Source organism: Prinia subflava, chromosome 2, assembly GCF_021018805.1.
Source record: "Prinia subflava isolate CZ2003 ecotype Zambia chromosome 2, Cam_Psub_1.2, whole genome shotgun sequence".
NCBI lineage: Eukaryota > Metazoa > Chordata > Aves > Passeriformes > Cisticolidae > Prinia > Prinia subflava.
In genome coordinates, this window is record NC_086248.1 from 63,777,467 (window position 1) to 63,797,392 (window position 19,926).

Consider the following 19,926-nt stretch of genomic DNA (forward strand, 5'->3'; position numbering starts at 1 on the left):
AGTAGCTTTTTTTTGGAAGCTGATATATGAACTCAGTAGTGACCTGTCTCTTAGAAAATAAGGAAATATGAATAGGAAATTTTCCAGTAGGACTTTACAGTTTAATCTTTCACATCGTGCAATATAAAACTGGTAAGCTCATTTTTTGGTTAGCGATTGAATTTTTTAGTCTTGTGTTTTAGTCCTAAATTCATTGCTGATGCAGGAAAAATGAAATGGGAGAGGCAGAAAATGGATGAAGTACAAATCTTTTGACAGTAATTGATAGCTAGGTGGAGGCACCCATCCAGAACTGTCTGTCTTTATACACACCCAGTTCAGTGTGATTGAGAAAGAGAATTTACAGAGCTGGTAAAGAAAGGGAGGGAGGTGGACTTGCTAGTGACAGTCCCACTCTGGTCACCTCACATGCTGCTTACTTTGTGCTTAAAAAAAACAACTCTGGAATTGCTCTTTTCAGAATGAGAGCTTTTTAAAATTTGGGGGTTTTTAAAAGTCTAAATAAAATCTGAATGTACTCAATGATTAAACTTTTTAAAAATTGAGATCAGATTTTCAGTAAACTGAGTAAAATAAGCATTGTAGGATAAGATTTTTAAGTTGCATTAATTATCGAGTGAAATAATTTTTAACCATTTGTGCTAATTTTTTGCTGTGTTTTTTTGGGAAGAGTGTGTGGTTATTGGTTTGTACTGACTAAAGCCTTTACAGCCATATGGAAAGATTTCTTACTTTCATATAGCTGCTGCTTCAGTTTTTGCTTCTCTTTTAACCCTTGGGATCTCACAGTATTTTTGTTACTGTGCTTGTTCTCGCTACTTGGAGATGAGTTAACTGCTTAACAAACTACTTTCACTACTAAGGGTGTGCATCCAATTATCCAATAATGAAAGGCCTGTATTTTTTCTTTCTTCCACCTTGATGGGGCATTACCTCAACAGGAGTTAAAATTAGTGTATGGGAGCATTCAGCACCCTCCCCAGAAAAGCATCCCTTGTCCTGCTCTAGCTGCATTCCTTCAGTCTAACTCTTTCCATTGTGAGAATCTGGCTTAAGATTTTCCCACCTGTAGAAGTGGGTTTAAGCAAAGCACTCAGGATCTTGAGCTTACCCCCCAAAAAACTGTGAAAAAAAAGCATTTAAAATACCTCTTGGGATTTGAACTTTTATGGTGTTTAGGTTGTGTGAATTTCTGCATCCCTCAAATTAAATTTAGAAATTTTCACTTTCCTTTGAAGATAAAAGAGATGAGTCTTGCCCAGATACGTGACTCCCAAGGACTGGGATGTGGGAAGAAGCAGCACAAACATGATTCACCCTGAATTTTGCAGAAATTGGCAGCACTGTGGAAGGCGTTGAGGGAAGGGTGCACATGGATGCTGCTTTCCCCACGCCCTGCATGCAGAGCTGCTCTCTGGTTGCTCTGTGCTATCTTGCCTCCCTTGGCTTAGTTTCCCACTTGCGTTATCCTGGGAAGCTGCGTAAGGAGAGGGAGTGATATTGGAGAGATTGTTTGATGAAGTTAAAAGATACTTTCTCATGTGTCAGTTTGTGGCTCTGACTAACAGTGTCCGTGACTGGAGAAGAAAGCAGTCATTATGAGAAGTGGGATGAGAAGAGAAGGTAGGAGGGGGCCAGCCTCCCTGCAAGGAGACGGCAGACCCAGTTTTACAGGCAGAACCTGTAGGACAACTGCAGATGAACCTCCAGTGAAGACATGCAAAAACAACCAGCCCTCTCTAAGCTTAAAACTAGCTGGTAGTGCCTAGAGGATGAGTGTCTGCCCAGTGGACCTACTGCTGAGGGCAGGGAGGGTATTTTAGGATGCATCTTGAGCTGTTTTTCCGAGAAGGGGCGTGTGCATGTTCTGTGCTTTGGTTGAGGAGTGAGCTTGTGTGTGTGCACCTCAGCTGCAAGGCAGTGACATTTCTTTTCCATCAGGGCTGGAATGCCAGGGATGCCTGTCCTACCCTTACACACATGACTGACTTGTCGTCTTTGTTTTTTCTCTCTGTGCTTACCAGTCTAGCACAGAAATGTATTTCTGCCCTGTCTTGTTACTGGTGTTCTGCAGTATGGTCAGAAGATGAAGGTTTCCATGAAAAATCAAAAGAAGTGTTGAAAGCCAAGTAGCAGGCAACAGCATTGTCGAGGAGGCCTGGAGTTAAAAAATTTGTAAGGGAAACAAGTTTCTCTGGAATTAAGGTGAAAATACACTTCCACTTAATTTCAACGGGCTAACAAATTGTAATGTTTATGGTTGGCTGACAATGTAGAAATAACTCATTAACCAAAAGAAAAGTTTACTTCGGAAGACAGCTCTCAAATTATTTACCTTGGCTTCATCCTTCCGTGAACTAGGGAGAACAAAATAATGTTTCCCTCTCTTGATCTCTGTCTTGGCTGGTTGCTGAGATGCTTTTGGATATAATTCTTAGAATAGGAGGGAACTTCCAACATAGCAAAACTGATTGCCAAACCTAAAAAAAAAAGGAAGTCTGCCTCCAGTAATGACATTCTGGCGATCCTGGATGCCATATTCCTTTTCTGCCATCTCAATGAATTTTCCGCACATTGTTATGAAGTGTTTTGAGTCTATTTTGGTGATTTAATTCACATCAATGTTTTGAGTGCTCTCTTTGCTCAACCCTGACCTCACCCCTATGGAGACTTTTTATTTTAAATTTTTTTCCTGTGTTGAAAACTGCCAAAGACTTCAGACACAGTTTTCCCACACACAGTGGAAATGAAGCACTTTTAAAAATAACCCCCACACCCAAGAAACACCACTCCAAACAGATTTTTCCCTAAAAGAAGAGTTCTGTTTGAAAATCAAAGTGGTTGTTTGGTTTTCTGGTTTATTTTTTTTTTACTTTGAAGTACAAGCTGAATAGACATCCAGGGAAATACTATGCTCAGACCTTCTCTTCCTTATCAGTACCCTGAACTGGTTCACCAGAGGACAGGAGAGTTTGCAGAACTCGTGGACAGGTGTAGCCTTGGGAGTACAACAGCTTAACCTGCCGCACCCTGCTCTAGAAGGAGCTCCTGTCCTTTCAGGGGCCGTGTCCACCCTTGTCCTTCAGGTTACAGTGTCCTTGGTTGTGCTGACACAGCTGCTGGGGGCTGTGAGTTGGCTCGCTGCAGGGATTCAGGTGGAATCCCAGCATTTCTGGGAGGCCAGGGTTGCACATCCCAGCGTGCGGGGCAGTGCCTGAAGCAGCGGTGCTTGCGCAGGATGAGCCCAGCTGGGGTGCACCCAGAGGGCTGGGAAGGACAGGAGCTTGCTTTCCTGGTTTTACTGGAGAGCAAGAGAAAAGGTGCTTTGGAATGCCCTCACCTCAGGGCAGACTCCACTGACTACCCAGGAGGGTGGGCTGCAAGCACTCTCCTGGTGAATGCTGTAAGGGTTTTTTTGGGGGTTTTTGAGATGCTCACAGTGACCCCTAGAGCACCCAGAATTTAGGAGCCATAAAGGAACTGCATTGTCATTTAATTTCTTTATTTAATGTCTAAAAAGTGGCACACTTTTTTTTCTTTTAAGACAAACCATGTAGGATACTAAGTTTGCATTCAAACTGGATTTTAAAATGTCTTTTAAGCATTGCTGAGGGAAGCTGGCAGGTACCAAATATTTTAGCCAATACGTGATATTATTTATTTATTCATTCCCCTCCTGAGTGATGTTTAGAACTGCCAATCTGTTGCATTTTGCAACAAGATCCTGTAACCAGAGCAGCCCTTCATAAATTAAGGTCAGTTGGGTGCAGTGCCTTAACAACAGCCTGTAGAAACAGCCTCAGACCAAGACATCTTTTGTTAACCAGAGGAATATTAGCTACACTGGGAGTTCCTGAAAGTGGGTAGTTTCTACTGCCAAGCTCAGCAATGTTTTGTCATAATGAAAAAACAATGCTGTCTGCAAGTAGGGATTGAAAGCGTCTCCTCACATCTGTTTGTCTAAGCTTGGGAAAAGGTGCCATTGGATGAGAGTAGCAAATCCTGCTGTGACTGTGCTTGTGCTTGAAGGGAAAGCCTTAAATGCTAGCAAATGGCCAGGCATCTTTCATGAAGCTAGTTTTAATTTATTTTTAGACTTGATTAATAGTTACTGCAATATTTGCCTTGCACATTTTTAATGGAATGCTTAAAAAAACCCTTGTTTAATATGTGATCCCTTCTGTGTAATTGTGCTCTCATACAATGTTTTTGGTGAGAATGAACTAGCAGAGTTTTACCCAGAATTGTTTGGAAGATACCAGCGTGGAAAGCAGAGATGACTCACAGTGCCTTGGAGGAAGAAGAACTAGCAGTTAACCACAGAGCATGGCATTATCTCTATGCCAAAGCTGGCTGAGAGAGCCAGCATATTTTCCACTTCACTATGTCGGGGGGAAAAAAAGTACTCCAGAGAAATATTGGCTCTCTAAGCAATCTTGATAATCTCATCAACTTGATGAGTTTAGAACAGGTGCAATATGGGAGGCATGTGAATCAAAAGGTGATAGTTCCCATCTACAAACCATTGTTACTTTTATTTGATGAATAAATATATATGAAGCATTCTCATTTTTGGTGGGTTCCCCTGGGTGAATAAACTTGGTTGCACAACAAGAATGTGGTATGTGATGGATAGAGCATATGATTAGATAATAAGTATTTCTGCATAAATTATTTTGTATCTAATCCCATGTGTCGGTATTCTTATTTCTTTAGGAATATCTACATATAGCATCTCTTTCTACTCTAGGCAGTTTGCCAGATGCCTGTAAATAAGGAATGTATACTGCAAGTGAAATAATAAATATCTCTTACTTCGCAATGTAATTTGTTTGCTATTTGCATTCAGTAATGTAGTGTTCTTGTTGGGGAAAGTGGCTTTACTTTACAGGCAGAATTACATGAAAAACACAGCAGTTAAATCTTCATTTTGATTTCATTACAACAAAAATCTATCTTTTACAATATAGAGTTGAATATTTTCTTTTGGAGGAGGTGTTGAATTTAAATTAATTTGACATATTGTGTTATGTCTAATAGCCTTTACTTACATAGCAAATACAGTAAGAAAGGAATTGGCTTCCATTTTGCTTCCTTCTTTTTCTCACTAATCACCTTCTGAAAGATGTAAAGACATTGCTGTGGTGCTGTGCTGCCCTGGGACCTGGGCGTGTTCTCCTAATGCTCCACTTCTTTTTGTGTAAGTGCGGAAGCTTGGGTATCCAGCTCTAGCCACGTTCATTATTTCTCCCAAGGAGAAGGGTAAAAGACTTCATGAAATACCAAATTTAGCATGTAGGCTGTCAGTTGTGCCAAAAGAAGAAAAAAACAATGGTGTAGATTGGAGCAATATTTTGGCATTGGCTGTAGGAGAAGTCAAGCTGAGGGACTGATCCGTGGTTTCCAAGCACCTGAAAAGGAAGGCATTGAAGAACCTGGGTGATGAGTACCTTGGAGTTGCTTTCAGGCTGGCAGGGTAATCCAAGCAGTTTGTCTTGTGGGCAGGCAAAAGCACTAGGTGAAGACTAAGCCTGTGATTTAGTCCAGTGGTTAATAGTGAAATGTCTGGATGATTTCATTTAACAATGACTATCAAGGTGTGAATCTTTTTTGCCCTGATGAAACCATCTGAAATAGTGATTGGTGGTTGGCATTGGCTGTGAGAAGGCAGTGAGTCTGCTTTCTAAACTCTCTTGCTTGGGAGAAGTGGGTTTGGGATGTTACTATTGTGGGAGACATCTACTGGGCTCTCAACAGATTAGTATCTGATGAACAAACATTTTTTACACCTGTAATTTCAGTAGTATATGATTTCTCTTTCCCTTTCTACCCCTCCCACTCTGTATTTCAGTGAGTGCCAGAAGATGAGCTTTCTTTAGATACATAAACAAGATGATGTGGTGCAAATTACAGAAGATTGCAAAGCCTTGATTTTGTTTCTCTGTGCTGTGATTTAAGAATTGGTACTCTTGGGTTTTTAACTGTGACTAAGCAACTGCTTTGTTGAGGCTGATTATTTCACATGCCAGTGGTTGAGAGGTAGCATCAGATTATTCCTGCTGCTAGTGTGAATGTCCTTATTTATCCTGAGGATAACTTGGACTTTAATTTTACCTCCTGTTCTCACCTTATTTTCACAGCTGATGAATGTGAGCACTTTCTGTGTCTCAAATGTTTTATTTAGGGGGGACCACAGGCTCTGCAAGATTGACCCTCCATGTTACTCTTTTGTATTCTCAGGTTTTTTTCCACCTAAAAACTTCTGTTGGTAGGGGACAATATTAAAGGGTTTCAGACTGAAAAAAAAAATAAGGTCAAGGTTGATTTCAGACCTGTGTATAGCAGAAGGAAAAATTGCAGGGAGGGAGAAAAATCTTCTTGTTGGTCACAGTGCTCCTGGTGAATATGTGGATGTGTACATATGGAGTGAGCACATGAACAGGCACTCCACACTGAGAGAGCGCATACATAGGCCATATGTTCATTATTTTGGAAGTTTCTTTTTCTCTTGTATTTTCATCAAGCTTTTAACAGAGCTATTTTGTTTGGGATTAAATATAACTATGTAGGACAGTAACTAAGACAAATTCAGTGTTTTCCTTCTCACTCTCTGTGTGTCAGCAACATTCCTTGTGCTCATCCTCCACCTAGAAATGAGTGTCTTTTAGCCTAGGGCCTGTTGTCAGGAAGAGAGGAGATTGCAGCATTCTTCCAGGCATGGTGGGGCTGAGTTTCATTTACAAATTTTGTCCAGAGTTGCAACACACTCCTCTCTACTTACCACGTGCCAGGTGTAGCTGGCATGTAAACACAGCAATAAACTGGAAAAACACTGCTGCAGTCCTGTACCTGTGCACATACATGCAAATGTGAGTCCTGTGTCTGTCTTCTGAAGTTCCATATTTATGAATGGTTTACAGAAACAGCACATGCTTAGACTGGTTCCTAGAAGAGACTTACATAAAGTTTCAATAAGGCAAATAATTTTGCTGGTTTGGCTCTGCAACAATTTTGAAATGTGTTTTTAAAATACTTAGGATTTAAGACAAAAAGATGTGCACAAACAGCATTTGTATCTATAGGAAGAAACAGTTTCCTGTGATTTATATATCACACAGTGACACCTGTTTATAACAGTCATATGAACTGTGTTTTCAGTGTTTGAATGGTCAGGTCTGCCCAAGTGTCTCACAGGATTCTAAAGCATTTTTAGCATTTTCTTATTGCAAATGCCTCGTAAGTTTATCAAATCGAATTTTTTTGTAATTCAAAGGGTATATAGATGCAAACAGGAAAAAAGTAAAGAAGATAAAGAATAAGGATTTCTGATGGTTCTTCTCTGCTTTTTATTTAGCTACTGTCTCCTTTCTTGTTCTTTGTGGTTCTCTTATCTACAAAAACATTTAGATTAGTGTGCTAATTAGTTTATGTTAACCAGCAGAGGGCTTCCACCTCAAAGCAAACAGCCTTATCCCTTCTGCAGTTTCCCTGGTATCCTCTTAATCAGAGAAGTGGGAAGTAGACATTTATTTAGTTGTCTTAGGGTACTTCCCTGCTGGCAGAAGGATCTTCGATTACATGTTAACTAATATTTTTATACAGTTTGTTTTTAACTGGCTTCCAGTTTCAATACAGCCGTCAGCATTTCTACAGGAAACTTGGATGGTTCAGTAGAAGTTTCTTGTGCTTCACTAAAGTCTCCTATTTCTACATTTCTAATGTAACTGGTGTGTTGCAAAGTTTCTGTGTAGTCAGGTATTTAAAGTGTTTTAAGCTCCTTCTTAGTATGAACACAGCATATGCTGAGTAAAGTAGTAGGAGAGTCTAAACTGATCTTAAAATTTAGATTGAAGCAGTGCGAGTTGAGTTTATAAACTCGTGTTCATTGTAGTGTTCCAGAGCAAAGATGAGTACCTGTGGATACAAGATACTACAAAAGCACACAGCTTTTCTGGGAGGTTGAGGCGCGGGGTGGTTTCATATGGAGCATCCTTCGTGCGGGCTGTGCCGGCGCCTGGGAGCGGGTGTGTGCTGCTGGAGTAAGGGTCAGCAGTGTGGCAGAGGAGTGCCGAGGTGCTGCTGAATGCTGCTGCAGCACCTCTCCAGCTTCTCTCCCAGACTCTGTCATTGACTTCCCGTGTTGATCAGAACTGCTGTTGATAACTTTTGGTGATTCAGCGAACAGATGAGTGCCGGGGGGGGGGGGGGGGGGGGGAACCGCAATCTTCTCTTCAGACAGAAAACTTCCTCTGCAAAAATTCCATACTTAGATAGTTAATCTTCCCAGTCCATCAGCACTTGGGATGTGTTGGCTAACAGTTGTGAGCAAAGTAGTTCCCTGGCCAAGCCTCAGCTTTGGAAAGGAGGTGACCCTATGGTTAGGGGATTTAAAAAAAACATTTTGTGTTATGAAAGCAAGAGCCCCACAACCTAGGAGAACGTGTGCAGGAATCGAGGCGGTGACTACAGTTAGAGGGAGCTTTTAGCAGAGCTGTCTTAATAAGTGAGTTGTCATGCCCGAAAGAAAAACCACTAAAATTGTTAATTACTTTTCAAGCAGAGGTAATAACAGCTTACTACAGGCAAACTGCTGAAAGATAAGTCACTACCGTGTGTCACCGTAAGCGTGTCGCTGCTGCGGTCCCTCGGGCGGTGGGAGCGCGCATCCCGGCTGGATCCCGGCTGGATCCCTGCTGCCACCTCCCGGCCGGGCTTGCTCCCGGTCCCTGCCCTGGGCTGCGCTACTTCACGGGAGGCTGCCCGTGAAGTACCCAAGTATTTGCACATTGCCCGAAGTCACCAAAGCCCTGTTACTCGTCCCCTCACGGGGTACGACAGCATCAAACCTCACGGAGGAAAAGCTCGTCCGTGTGTAGGCAAGGCTGAAACTTCACGCAGTTCAAGCCCTTTCCTCCTGTATCCCTCAGAATGTCATAGAATCGTTGAAGTTGGAGAGGAGCTGTGGGATCACCGAGTTGAACTGTTAGCCCAGCGCTGCCATGTCCCCCACTGAACCATGTCCCCAGGTGTCACACCTACAGCTCTTTCAAATGCCTTAAGGGTATCGATCTCACTCTTACCTAGCAAAGCTCAGTACTGGAAACTGCTCCTGCCATCAGTAATTGCCCTACTCCTTGCACACTTGCAAGCACGTTTTCTATGAAATTTGAGGTTTGCATCAGTTCTGGAATTACACTGATGAAGAAAGCCAAAAGCTTGTGGATGCATTTGTATATGGTTGGAGCAGGTGGGTGCCTGTGCGCAGTTATCTTGTCTGCTCTTTTGGCATCAAAGTCTTTTAGAGAAAAACAGTATTCTTTTTCTGGGCAATTCTGTCATTGGTCCTGCCCCTCTTACAAGTATCTTTTGGCTAACAACCAGGTTGTACTGTTTGTGTTCCTTGCTCAATTCCTCTCTCTCAGTAAGAGCTGTCATTATCCCTACATACAGCTGCTGTTGAGGAGAAGCAGCTCCAGGTTAGCCTGGCATTTTACAGAAACTCTACCCCTGTTTTTACAGAATTTCCCTGTCAAAGCAGGTGCAGCTGTTGAATCAGAGAGAACATTGCCCTGATGCAGTGAATCTTTCTGGGACAGAGAAGCTGAAAGGAGGAGGAGAGGCTGGTGGCAGGTACATTATACAGACCTGTCCAAAAGCTGGTTTATCCTCTGTAGGATAAAATAGTTGTTTGCAGACTGATTTTTTTTTCCTTGTGGACCTAATAAAGTTGGAAATGTGGATGTACTGCTTGGAACCAGTCCTACAACATAAAACTCCTTCCACCTTTAGTTTTGATATGGTGTATTTTTAAATTGGAAAAAGAAAACTCAAAACCAAAAGGGTAAAAACAGAAAGGAAGTTTTTCTTTGTAATTAGGGCATTCAAAGGCTCTGTAAGGGTTGTGATAGAAACAATTAATAGGCATTGCTTTTGTGTGAGACAAGGCCTACTTAAGTAGGTCGCAAGGCTGGTAGCCAGGAGACCTACTTTCTTTTCTTAGCTTCACTGCTTATCCTTTCTGTGATCTTGGGCAAGTAACTTCATTTTTGTTCCTTTATTTCTTTACTATTTTTTCACCTTGCAGGTCCATTCACACTGGGAGGGAAAGTTTCTCACGTATGTGCCCTGCACATTAAAAGGGACACAACCTTAACTGGAAGTTTCAGGCCCTCTTACACCAAAACGTTTTCTGTGGCTGCTTTGCTGTAAATAATCATGCAGGAATATGGATTGCTTTGTGGGTTTGCTGTGTGAGCATTTCATAGGGTAAAAGAACAGGCACAGTGTGGATAAAGACCTCCAATGGAGGTCAGATTGACAAGGTTTCAAAACTGACCGAAATTCCCACACATCTGCCTGGAGATGATGAATGCCCTGGGGAAGTGACCGTGTGTAGCAGATGTGGTGTTGGGGCACTTTCTGGACTGGAGGGGTTCTCAGGGCTGCTGGAGCACCCCTCTCCTGTCGCTGGCTGCAGCAAGAGCTGTGAAAGGACAGGACGAGACTGCAGGGAAGGTGTTTTCAATGGGCTTTTGCCGGTGCTTAATCCAAATGGCTTTATGACAGGCTGATGATGAGTTCTTACCACCTGAAGGAAAACACCCAGGAAGTCTGAGAGCGAGGTGTCTTCTCAGGTGTTGAAGCATGAGCCATCCCAGCAAGCTGTAATTGTGAATCATCCATGTTACTTGTCTCGTTGAGTCATGAGAAATAATAACTGGGAAATGTAGGAATTAAATTCACACGTGAATTGTGCCAAAAGCCAAAAACGGGGCATGTCTGCGGCATTGGGGGGTTTTTGTCTTTCTGCTTTTTTTTATTTTTTACACTGACACAAAACATTTTCTTTGAAACTTTTATTTTGCTGTTTTTCTGCCCTTAGGAGTACACACTGGTTGTAACCATATACATATGTTTGCTTAACAACTTTTAGAGAATTCTTAGACAATCAGGTTGTGATGCGTGGTAAAAATCCTGATGCTATGTGACACTATGCTTATTTGGTCTTGATCACCTCTAAAAAGAAATAAATAAAAAAGGGCAGGGGAAGGAACAAGTTTAGCTTTCTACTTCAAGCCCTGTATTTCTTCTTCTGTGATTTCTTCATGTTTTTTACTGAGATGGATTTGTATTTAAAAATGCAGCAAAATAATGCCTTCATCTTTACATACGTAATCTGGAAAATATGAAGCCTATATACTTGTATGATGTCTTCATAAGGAAGAAAATAGGTTGGAAATCCAGCGTAGCATATTACAAGTGTACCCTGTTTCTTTTATATGGCTTTGTAGAGTGTTTTACAGAATTAAATTTAAGCCTCTGCAGTGTTTCAGATGCTAAAATTTCCAACTCTGTGGCCTTATATTTGGCTAGTGATTAAAGAATGGCTTAACTTGCAACAGTTACTCAACATGTATTGTTTTTCAAATGATAATTGCTGTTTTCTCTTGATCTTGGGAAGTGTATTTTTGATCCACCTGTATAATGATATATGCTGATATTAAGCTTGTCACCTAGAAAGAAGAAGCATTCTGTGGCAGTGACAGTGTTGAAGTGTACAGCAATGGAACTTTTCCTGCAATGAAATCGAATGATACCAAACTCTGAGCAAAGCATTGCACGACTCTGTTTACAGTAACAATGGAAATATTATGGTCAGTCACGGTGCTTTTGTCCTTGCATCACCGACCTGTGACTCAACACCGTGTTGAAAAGGCAGAGGTGCAGACGGCTCAGGAAAATTCCTGAAATTAAATTGCTGCCCAGACTCTGGGCAGGCCTCTGGGATTTACCCTGGCATTTTGGGTTATCCTGAAAGGGTTTCCTTCTTGTTGGTTCCTGTGATCTTCGGTTTCTAAGTAGTACAGTGGAGAGGACATGACTGTGATTCGGCAGTTCCTGCCAGGGTTTTTATACATCTGGCTCTGTATAATTTAGCCAGTAATAGCTGTGGTAGTTTACTGTTCTCTGTACTTTTCAGTACTAGCAATTCCAAATGTTTGCTCTTTGTCAAAAGAACCAAGTTGACTTTAAGCATGGTCTTTGCTTTTTTTTTATTAAATTCTGCCTATTTGTACATGAGCTGCTCCAAAATGGGTATTTCAGTGCTTGGGTCTCTACAGGTATCTCACTCCACATTCTCAAGTCTTTTTGTAAGAAAGGAAGAAAAACAAAGGAAACCTCCCAAGGCTACACAGGTCTCTTGTCTCATCAGGGATGGGGAGTGGTGTCTTGTTAACAAAGACAAAAACCCCGAACTAGAAGGCCTTGATGACAGTGAGAAAAGCGAGCGTTAGCTCCCACTCCCACTCATTTAACACACACTCAGCGAGCAGCCCCCTCCCTCCAGCACCCCACTGCAGCACCACTGGCTTTGGGAAATGGTGGGAGACCTGTGTATGTACATATGCATTACCTCGTTGGAGTGAGGTCAAGTTAAATGCAGCCTATTAAATTATTTACAGAAGACAGTTGGCCAACCCATTGTGCAGTGTTAGTGGGAGCCAAAGGTCACTTTGGTGTGCCTGGTTGATTCATAGGGTAATCTGATACAGTACTTAGCTTTTTGCCTCTCAGTCAGTGGGTTAAACCTTATCCTCTTATTATGAGTCAGAGAGCCATAAGTTTCAGAAAAAGCCAGAGCCTTTGTTTTTAATGGTTTTGAAGAGGCTGTGCAGCAGAATCCAGAGGACTGCGGTAGCATCTGCCAAGGGGTTGGAGCTTGTTCTGCAATAGTGTAAATCTGACTGGCAGCACGGGAGCCGGAACACTGCACCCTTGTTTTCTTACGATCCTTGTCCTTTTGATAACATCATCTGCAGCCGTTGGGCTGTTAGGACATTAATGTTTGTTCTTCAGATAAAGGGTATGTTTTTGTGTTCTTTTTCTCTCCCCCCCCATTCCCAGATTCCTCGCTGCCACCATTTCCTTGAGGATTCACTGAGCTGATCTTACTGGTTATCTCCCACATTCGAGTGTAATTTTTTTGCTGCAATATTTGTGGGGATTTTTTGTCAGCTTTTATCTTGGTGACGAATTCCAGCAAAACCCATGGGTATTGGGGTGCCTTGATCTAACCAACTCCTGTCTCCTTTAAAGTGCTCCCTTTGCCTCTCCATCTTGCAGTCTTATTCCCTCCTGGGAGCAGCATTGGTATTGGCATGCAGGGCAAGCTCTGCAGCTTTCACGAGTTTTAAAACTTTCACACTGTAGAGTGCTTTTCCTAGCTGCTAGTTTAAAGAGATGGCAGCAGAATGTAACAGCTGGGAGCGAAACCTGTTTTATGAGCTGTAGTGACCCCAGTGAGAGCCTGATCACTAAATATCTGCTCAGATTTTGTTTATGTCTGTGCACTTTTACTTTGTTTCCTTTCAAATGTACCACCAGTTATGGGGTCACTGATCTTTTCAGCACACTGTTCAGGATGCTTTCGGTGTGGAAAAACTCCAGGATTTTATTTTCCCCCTCTCCAAGTCCACAGAGGTGCACAAGTGCTTTCCTATTTCTGCACGCCGAGTTCAGAAGTTTGTGCTGCCACTGAGCTGGCTGAGGAAAGGAGGAGTTTTGCTTTTAGGAGAGCGAGCCTATCATATTTCACTCTAATCCTAAGCGATAGCCACGCAGTCGGTTTTATTGTTAGAAGAGCCTTCCTGGAGCTCCTTTACCAGGCTTTTTTTCTAAGGGAGAGCAGGGAAGCAAGAATGAGGCGGCAGAAGTGTAGTGGCTTTATTGTCCCTCGTGAGCTGTGCCATGCCAGGGCGTGATCTCTGCCTGCTCTTCCCTCCTCGGGGGCTCTTTTTGAGGAGCCAGAAGAGAGGATTGAATTGCCTGCGCGCTCCTGGGCAGCGATGCCAGGGACAAGAGTGGAGCTACAGTTTTTGGTGTTGAGTGGAGAATGGGGAAAACACTTGCCTCGCTGCTATCTTCTGCTCAGCCCTTACATGCTCCGCTGAGCTGCTGCAAGGTGCCACTTTCTGCTGCTTTTCTCCGCTTTGTTTTCTTTGGCAGCTCCCTAAGTGCTGTATCAAAACAGCTTCAGGGGAGCTGCGCTGGCACAGCCACCTACCTCCATACTGGTGCGGGTTTAAAGGCAGCGAGGAGAAACCTGGACTGAAGCCGGATTGAGTTTGTTCAGCCTCCCGCGAAAACCGCGGAGAAAGGGGACAGGAACAATTTCAGAGAGGTCTCTTTGGAACCGACGCCAGTGGCTGGCTTGAAAGAAAATGAAAAAAGAGTGTGTTTCGAGATCTTTCAAACTCAAACAAAACCCAGGCTCCCTCTCGCGTGCTGTCAGCTGGATAAATTTCTCGTCCTTGTCAAGGCAGACAAAGAGATTGTTTCGCAGCGATGGGGAACTCTCCTCCATGTGCGTGCAGCAGGTAGACGAGGATGACGAGACCTGGACCTACCGGAGCCAGCAGAGAAAAGGTGACTTGCTTTCTCTTTAACCCTTGCGCTGAAGTGTCAGCCCTGCTCCACGCCGCCCTCTCCAGCTGCTCGGGTCCCACCGGGGGCCAGGAGCCCCAGGCGGGGGAGGAGGAGGAGGAAGGCAGCACAAAAGCCGAGGTGCAGCACTGCCTTGCCAAGTTTTTTTTTGGGAGGGGGAGGTTAAAACTGTGAAAGCTTGTAGATTAACAGGAAAAACCTTTAATTTCCCCTCTGGGTACTGACTGTGTGGGATATAGGTAAAATTTTGTTTATGCTTCTTGTAGTCAGTAGTCGTGGGTGCCAGAGTCTTTGGGCAGGTGCTGCAAGAACCTCTCTTCAAAATGTGGAACCAAAAGCCATTTAAGACTCCACTTCTAAATGACTGGGTGGCTTTTTTGGATGACTGCTTCCTGGTCCTGCTGGGGAAAATTTAAGTATATTTTGTTTTATGAGGGCAGGCTGAGAAGAGGTCCCAGATGCAAAATAAAAGAGATGATGAGAAAGTGATGGGAATTGCGCCACAGAGAGGATATGAGATAAGCAGCTCTGACTGAACCCTTGAAATGTTCAGACCTGGAGTATATTTTATATGAGACCTCTAAAAAGTACTTTTATTTTTCGTGTTCTGTTTTTGAATTAAGTTTGTCAGGTCACTGAATAACCAATTACCTCATATTTGCCATAAATCAAAACAAATTTCAGAAGTTTGCTGATGTGAGTTGGTGAGCTGCAGCTGCCAGGACCTGGCTGGCAGGCAGGCAGCGGGGTGTGTGCATGCAAGGTTGAAAATACTCAGTAAAGTGAGTGATTTTGGTTGTAACTTCAATAGTGCTGCCAAAGCAGTAGTTTGTTGATGGAAAGTGTAAGGTTGCCTCAGTTCTGCTACTGTAAGGTCACTTTTGTAAGAGCAGGCAGGCTCTCCAAGGGCATTTGATCTTCAAAGGGCCTTTTATTTCTTTGCATTTTTTGGGAGCAGTTAATAGCTATTTGACCAGAATTTCACTTCCGTGTCAAAACAGATTGTGGCTTTAGTAAATGGTTTATATGCAGGAACACTAACACAGGATGTATATGCTTGTGCTTTGCTCCCTGCACGCTAGGACACAACTTTAACCTGTGCTTTGAAGATTGTTTTTTAACCTACTTCACTGCTGAAAAACTTCTAAAAAGGGAGTTTGCATTTGCAATCAGTAATTTTTACTTCTGACTGTTGATATATTCATATTGTACATGATGCCAGGTTAGCTTCTAATGCCTGAGGGATGGGATCTTGCGTGGATCAGAAGAACCATTGAGCCCTGCTGCTGGATTCTGTGTAACTCCATAAAGTTTCTCATGCTGCCTTTCTTAGCCTGTGCTCACGCCACAGGGCAGAGATGGGAAAGGAAGCTTTACTGGTGGATTAATGGTGTATTAATTTTTCTGAGTGATTTACATAAAGAACCCATTGTACAGTCTGGAGGGGGAGGGCAGAATTCCTCCTGTAATTGGGCAGCAAGCTATGAAAGCCTCCCTGCCTGCCTATAGAGGAGATGACAATATGTCATTTCTGAAGGGAAGGTGCAGGGAGGTGTAGATTATGTAGGGCTTATTTCCTCTTTGCAGGGAACAATTTGACTCAACTTGTAAAATCTGCCTGGATCGTAAATCTAACTGTGCACTTCTGTCTGACCAGGCTCCTCTGCCAGACTGACAGGGATTGCCAGGGCTGAAGGGCATGTGGGGTTATATATTAGGGTGGGAGAAACTTGTCACAGCTGCAAGTCTTTTATCCTGAGCTGCAAGTCAGGCTTGCGGGGTGTTGGAAGAGTTTGAGAATCCATACCTGGAAGAGTGGTTGTCTTAGGTTTGTGTTCAAAGGCAAAACATGTGTGATAAATGGCCACTTGTGTTCTGGAATTAATTTGCTCCACTGCTCTGTTGCATTACTGCTTGCCAGCCTTTGTAAAACTGAGGGCTCAAAGCAGTATTGTCTTTGGTGCTCAAATTAACCATATCACTAAATTAGTGCAAACTAGAAAAAAAATGGGCTGCACAGCAGACATAGCAAGTGTTATATAGAAAACCAGACTATTTTAATCTGGACAAAATTTTAATAGTTTTTCAGCTATCAGAATAGTTTTCCCTCTAGTTCTTGCTCAGGTAAATTGCTGACAGATCACAGGCTCTCCTTGTACTGTACATGTAAAGGCAGGATTGTTAATAACAGAAGCTGGAAATGAAGGAATTGTTGTTCTTCCTGAGCTGTTTCTCTTCCTGTCTTTTTAAACCTCTTCTTTTGCCGCTCCGTTGCTCGCTCAGGCTCAGATTGCATTCCCACGAGGCTGCTGGGTGACAGGCACAAGGCAGCATGTGTTGCGTGGTATTTCAGCAGCAAAGTGGCTAATCTGCCTTGGCTGCAAACAGGAGCTTGCACACAGTAGCCAGCACAGAGATTGGCTGGATTTGTCAGTTTGAAATGAGCAAGAAGAACTAAAGTAAATGGTGACTGCGAACCTGGGGCACACGCCGATGTCCTGCGTGGCTGATCCCTGCCTATGTGGAAGTCAGGGGCTGCTGCTTCTTTCTTCTTTTTGAAATGTGCACAGTAGTGCAGAGTGTTTTGGAGCTGGTAGCACCAATCAGACTTCACATTTGATAAAGCTCTTAGTAGAAGAGATGGTAAAAATTGAGAGTAAAATAAAGGTTTGTTTTTTGAAGCACTTCTTGCTCAGCCCTCTTCCTCCTCAGTCAGCTGGAGGTCCTTTGAAATGAGGGCACACTGTAACTCTCATGTTTCTTCTTCTTTAATCAGACTTTTTAATTTAGATGTTTTATTTTCTGGGGTAGCATGCATTTTCAGACCGAAGCTCAGAGCATTTTTTTTCCTCTAGAAACCACTTTATTGGAAAAAGACTGAGAGGAGTATTCTTTGAAACAAAAGTGCTTGGGTGTATTGCAAAGGGTTTCTGATGGGTGGAGGAATAGGACAGTGGTTCGTGTGTGCCTGTGCTGTTTATCGACATAGCAAGTAACTTTGAATAGAGATAACACATGAGTTAGCTCATGGCACAGGTTTCACCGTATTTACTTAAATTTTTTTGGAAAAGGAAATGAGTCACATGGCAGCGTTAGAAGATCTTAACGGAGTTTTTCTGGCCAGGTGCTGCAGAAGCACAACTAGCAGTCAGGTCTGGCCACAGGTGACAATGCATCAGAAGCAGCTCTTATGCAATGAGATTTTCCAAGCTCTCCCCCAGCTCCTGTCCCTGTTTATTGCTCTGATGTTTTACCCACTCCCTCCGTTTCACTTGGTTGCTTTCTAATCTTTCTACATCATGAAAGTTAAAAGTCTTGGCTGCTTTTTACTGCAGGTTATATTACCTGGAAAGCTTATTTAGAATCATTAGAGAAGCCTTGTTTCTCAGGTAACTGCTGTGTTTTAATGACTGATTAAACCTAGTTCAGAAGGTGACAGCCACTGGCTTTCTGCTTTTTGCTGGCCAAGTCTCAGTCTTTAATAACAAAGCATGTGAAATCCCCTTTTTTTTCCTTGCAAAACCAGTCTAAATGTGAGAATTTGTTTTAATGCTAAAAGTAATTTAAATTCATAAATAGCTCCTTGTGGGCTGAGCCTTTTGTGTCCTTGCAGACACAAGGACACAGATGCTTCTGATGGAAGCAATCCTAACATCCTGATGACAACTCTGACCAAAGCTGTCAGTTAACTTCCTAATGACTTATCCTGGTCTGAGAACATCACACTTACCAAGGGGTCAGATTTCCATAAACAGAACAATTACTGAATTGTCCCAGTAGCACTATTGGTGCTGCCTTACTATGTTGGTAAAAATGATACCAACATAACCTTTTAGTTATGCCTATACTGCCTGTGGTTGGTTAAATGTGCATCAAGTAAGTTTAATACTATCAGATGCATTTTTCTTCACGTTCCAGAGGCACACTTGAGACTCAAGACTTTTTGGGTTTTGGAGCTTGTATTTTCAGTGTTTCCTCTAGAAACTCAGGGTAGAGATAGGCAGCTCTGATCTCACCTAACTGCAGCACTAGAGCATCACCCTAGTCTTTAGTCCAAGTAATTTTTAAATTCTAGGTTTTTAAATCATGAATATAGTTTACAAGGGAGTTTCAGGAACAGACAAGTAATCACACTTTTTTAGTAATGAGATGTAAGAGTACCAATAACTATTAAGTTTCCATAAGCAAGATTACCAAATCCAGACTTCTTGTTGATATTCCAATGTAAAATCATTTTATTGGGCTTTTTTCCTGTGTGCTTTTGCACAAATTCTTGTGTACAGAGGGGGAAAAAAATCATGTCAGTTATTACATAGATAAAGGCCCATAAACCCAAAGGGAGCTGTTAGCATTTGTAGAAGCCATAACATGTGATGGATTGTAGTGTTGGGGCATGTGTGTCTGTGAAAAGGATTCTTGAACCTTTGGGCAAGTCCATAATCATTTATGGAAACTTCAGAAAGCATTTGTGTAAGAAACTGGAATAGGTCCAAAACAAATATTATATGCTTTATATACCTTTTTGTGAAAGGCTTCTGTTTTTTGTTTGGTTTTGTTTTGTATGTTTTCGGGGTTGGGTGTTTTTTTTTTTAATAAATTATTGTTTATTTAGTAAGTATAAGCATACATATGCAAATCTCAGTTTTAAAAGGAAAAAAATAATGAGAGATTTGATACAAAAGCCAATTTTCTGTCTTCTGTTACCTTTTACCTGTTGTAGGTTCTGTGTGCAAAGATAAAATTGGATGTAGTTCTATGCATTTGTAACAATTGGTCAAGTTTATATCAAATTTTTGTGTTTGGACTTTTGAATGTTGTGCTTTTACGGAAGCACAGCTGGGAGCAGAGGTACTACTTCAATTACTGATGTACATACTTTTTGTCTTTCCTATGTTTTTCGGCAAATATTGCCACAGGTGGGAATCTGAAAATCGGTTTGCTAAGCAAAAATTCGTAACGTACAGAAACAAGTTTAAGTAAGTAATGTTGGTATCACAGAACGATTTGTTTAAACCCACATCTCTACTTCTGCTTTATCAAAAAAACATGGACCCAGACATCATGGTTATTTATTCTATAAAAAACCTTGCTAAATTCCAATTCTTTGCTATTTTGGAAGCGCAAATATCTTTTCTTTACAAAACAATAAAGTTTTTTATCTGATCACAAGTGTTCCAGGTAAAAATAGAAATTTAAAAAAAAATCTATAATCTCATAAAGTTGATGCAGTCCTTCCTTTTTTCTCGGTTGCTATCCCAGCATGTCTGTGTCTCTCCAGGAAGCAGTGACTGGAGAGCAGCAGTCTGTGCTAAAGGACATTTCCCAGTAGATTTTTTTTTATGAAGAGTTGTGGTTGGTTTCATTGCTTACTCCAAGAGGCATAACTAACATAAGTTAACTGTGTTGAAGAGTCTTAATCTCTCAGGGGACTGTGGAATGTTTTTTGTTAGGATGGAGGAGCTGAAGGGAAGAACAGGCGTG

The 19,926-nt window shown here is 42.1% G+C and overlaps 1 protein-coding gene across 6 annotated transcripts in view; it reads left to right on the forward strand.

Annotated features, from left to right (window-relative positions):
• NHSL1 (NHS like 1) overlaps positions 1–19,926 on the forward strand; it is a 175,577-nt gene that overhangs the window by 61,804 nt on the left and 93,847 nt on the right. For 2 of the 6 annotated variants that reach the window (XM_063390272.1, XM_063390274.1), the window contains exon 1: positions 13,618–14,427. The exons of the other annotated variants lie outside the window; for them this stretch is intronic. In XM_063390272.1, coding sequence (XP_063246342.1) covers positions 14,223–14,427 — 205 coding nt within the window. In that variant the 5' untranslated portion in view covers positions 13,618–14,222. Of the gene's footprint in view, positions 1–13,617; positions 14,428–19,926 lie in introns of those variants that run through there. 6 annotated transcript variants of the gene reach the window in all.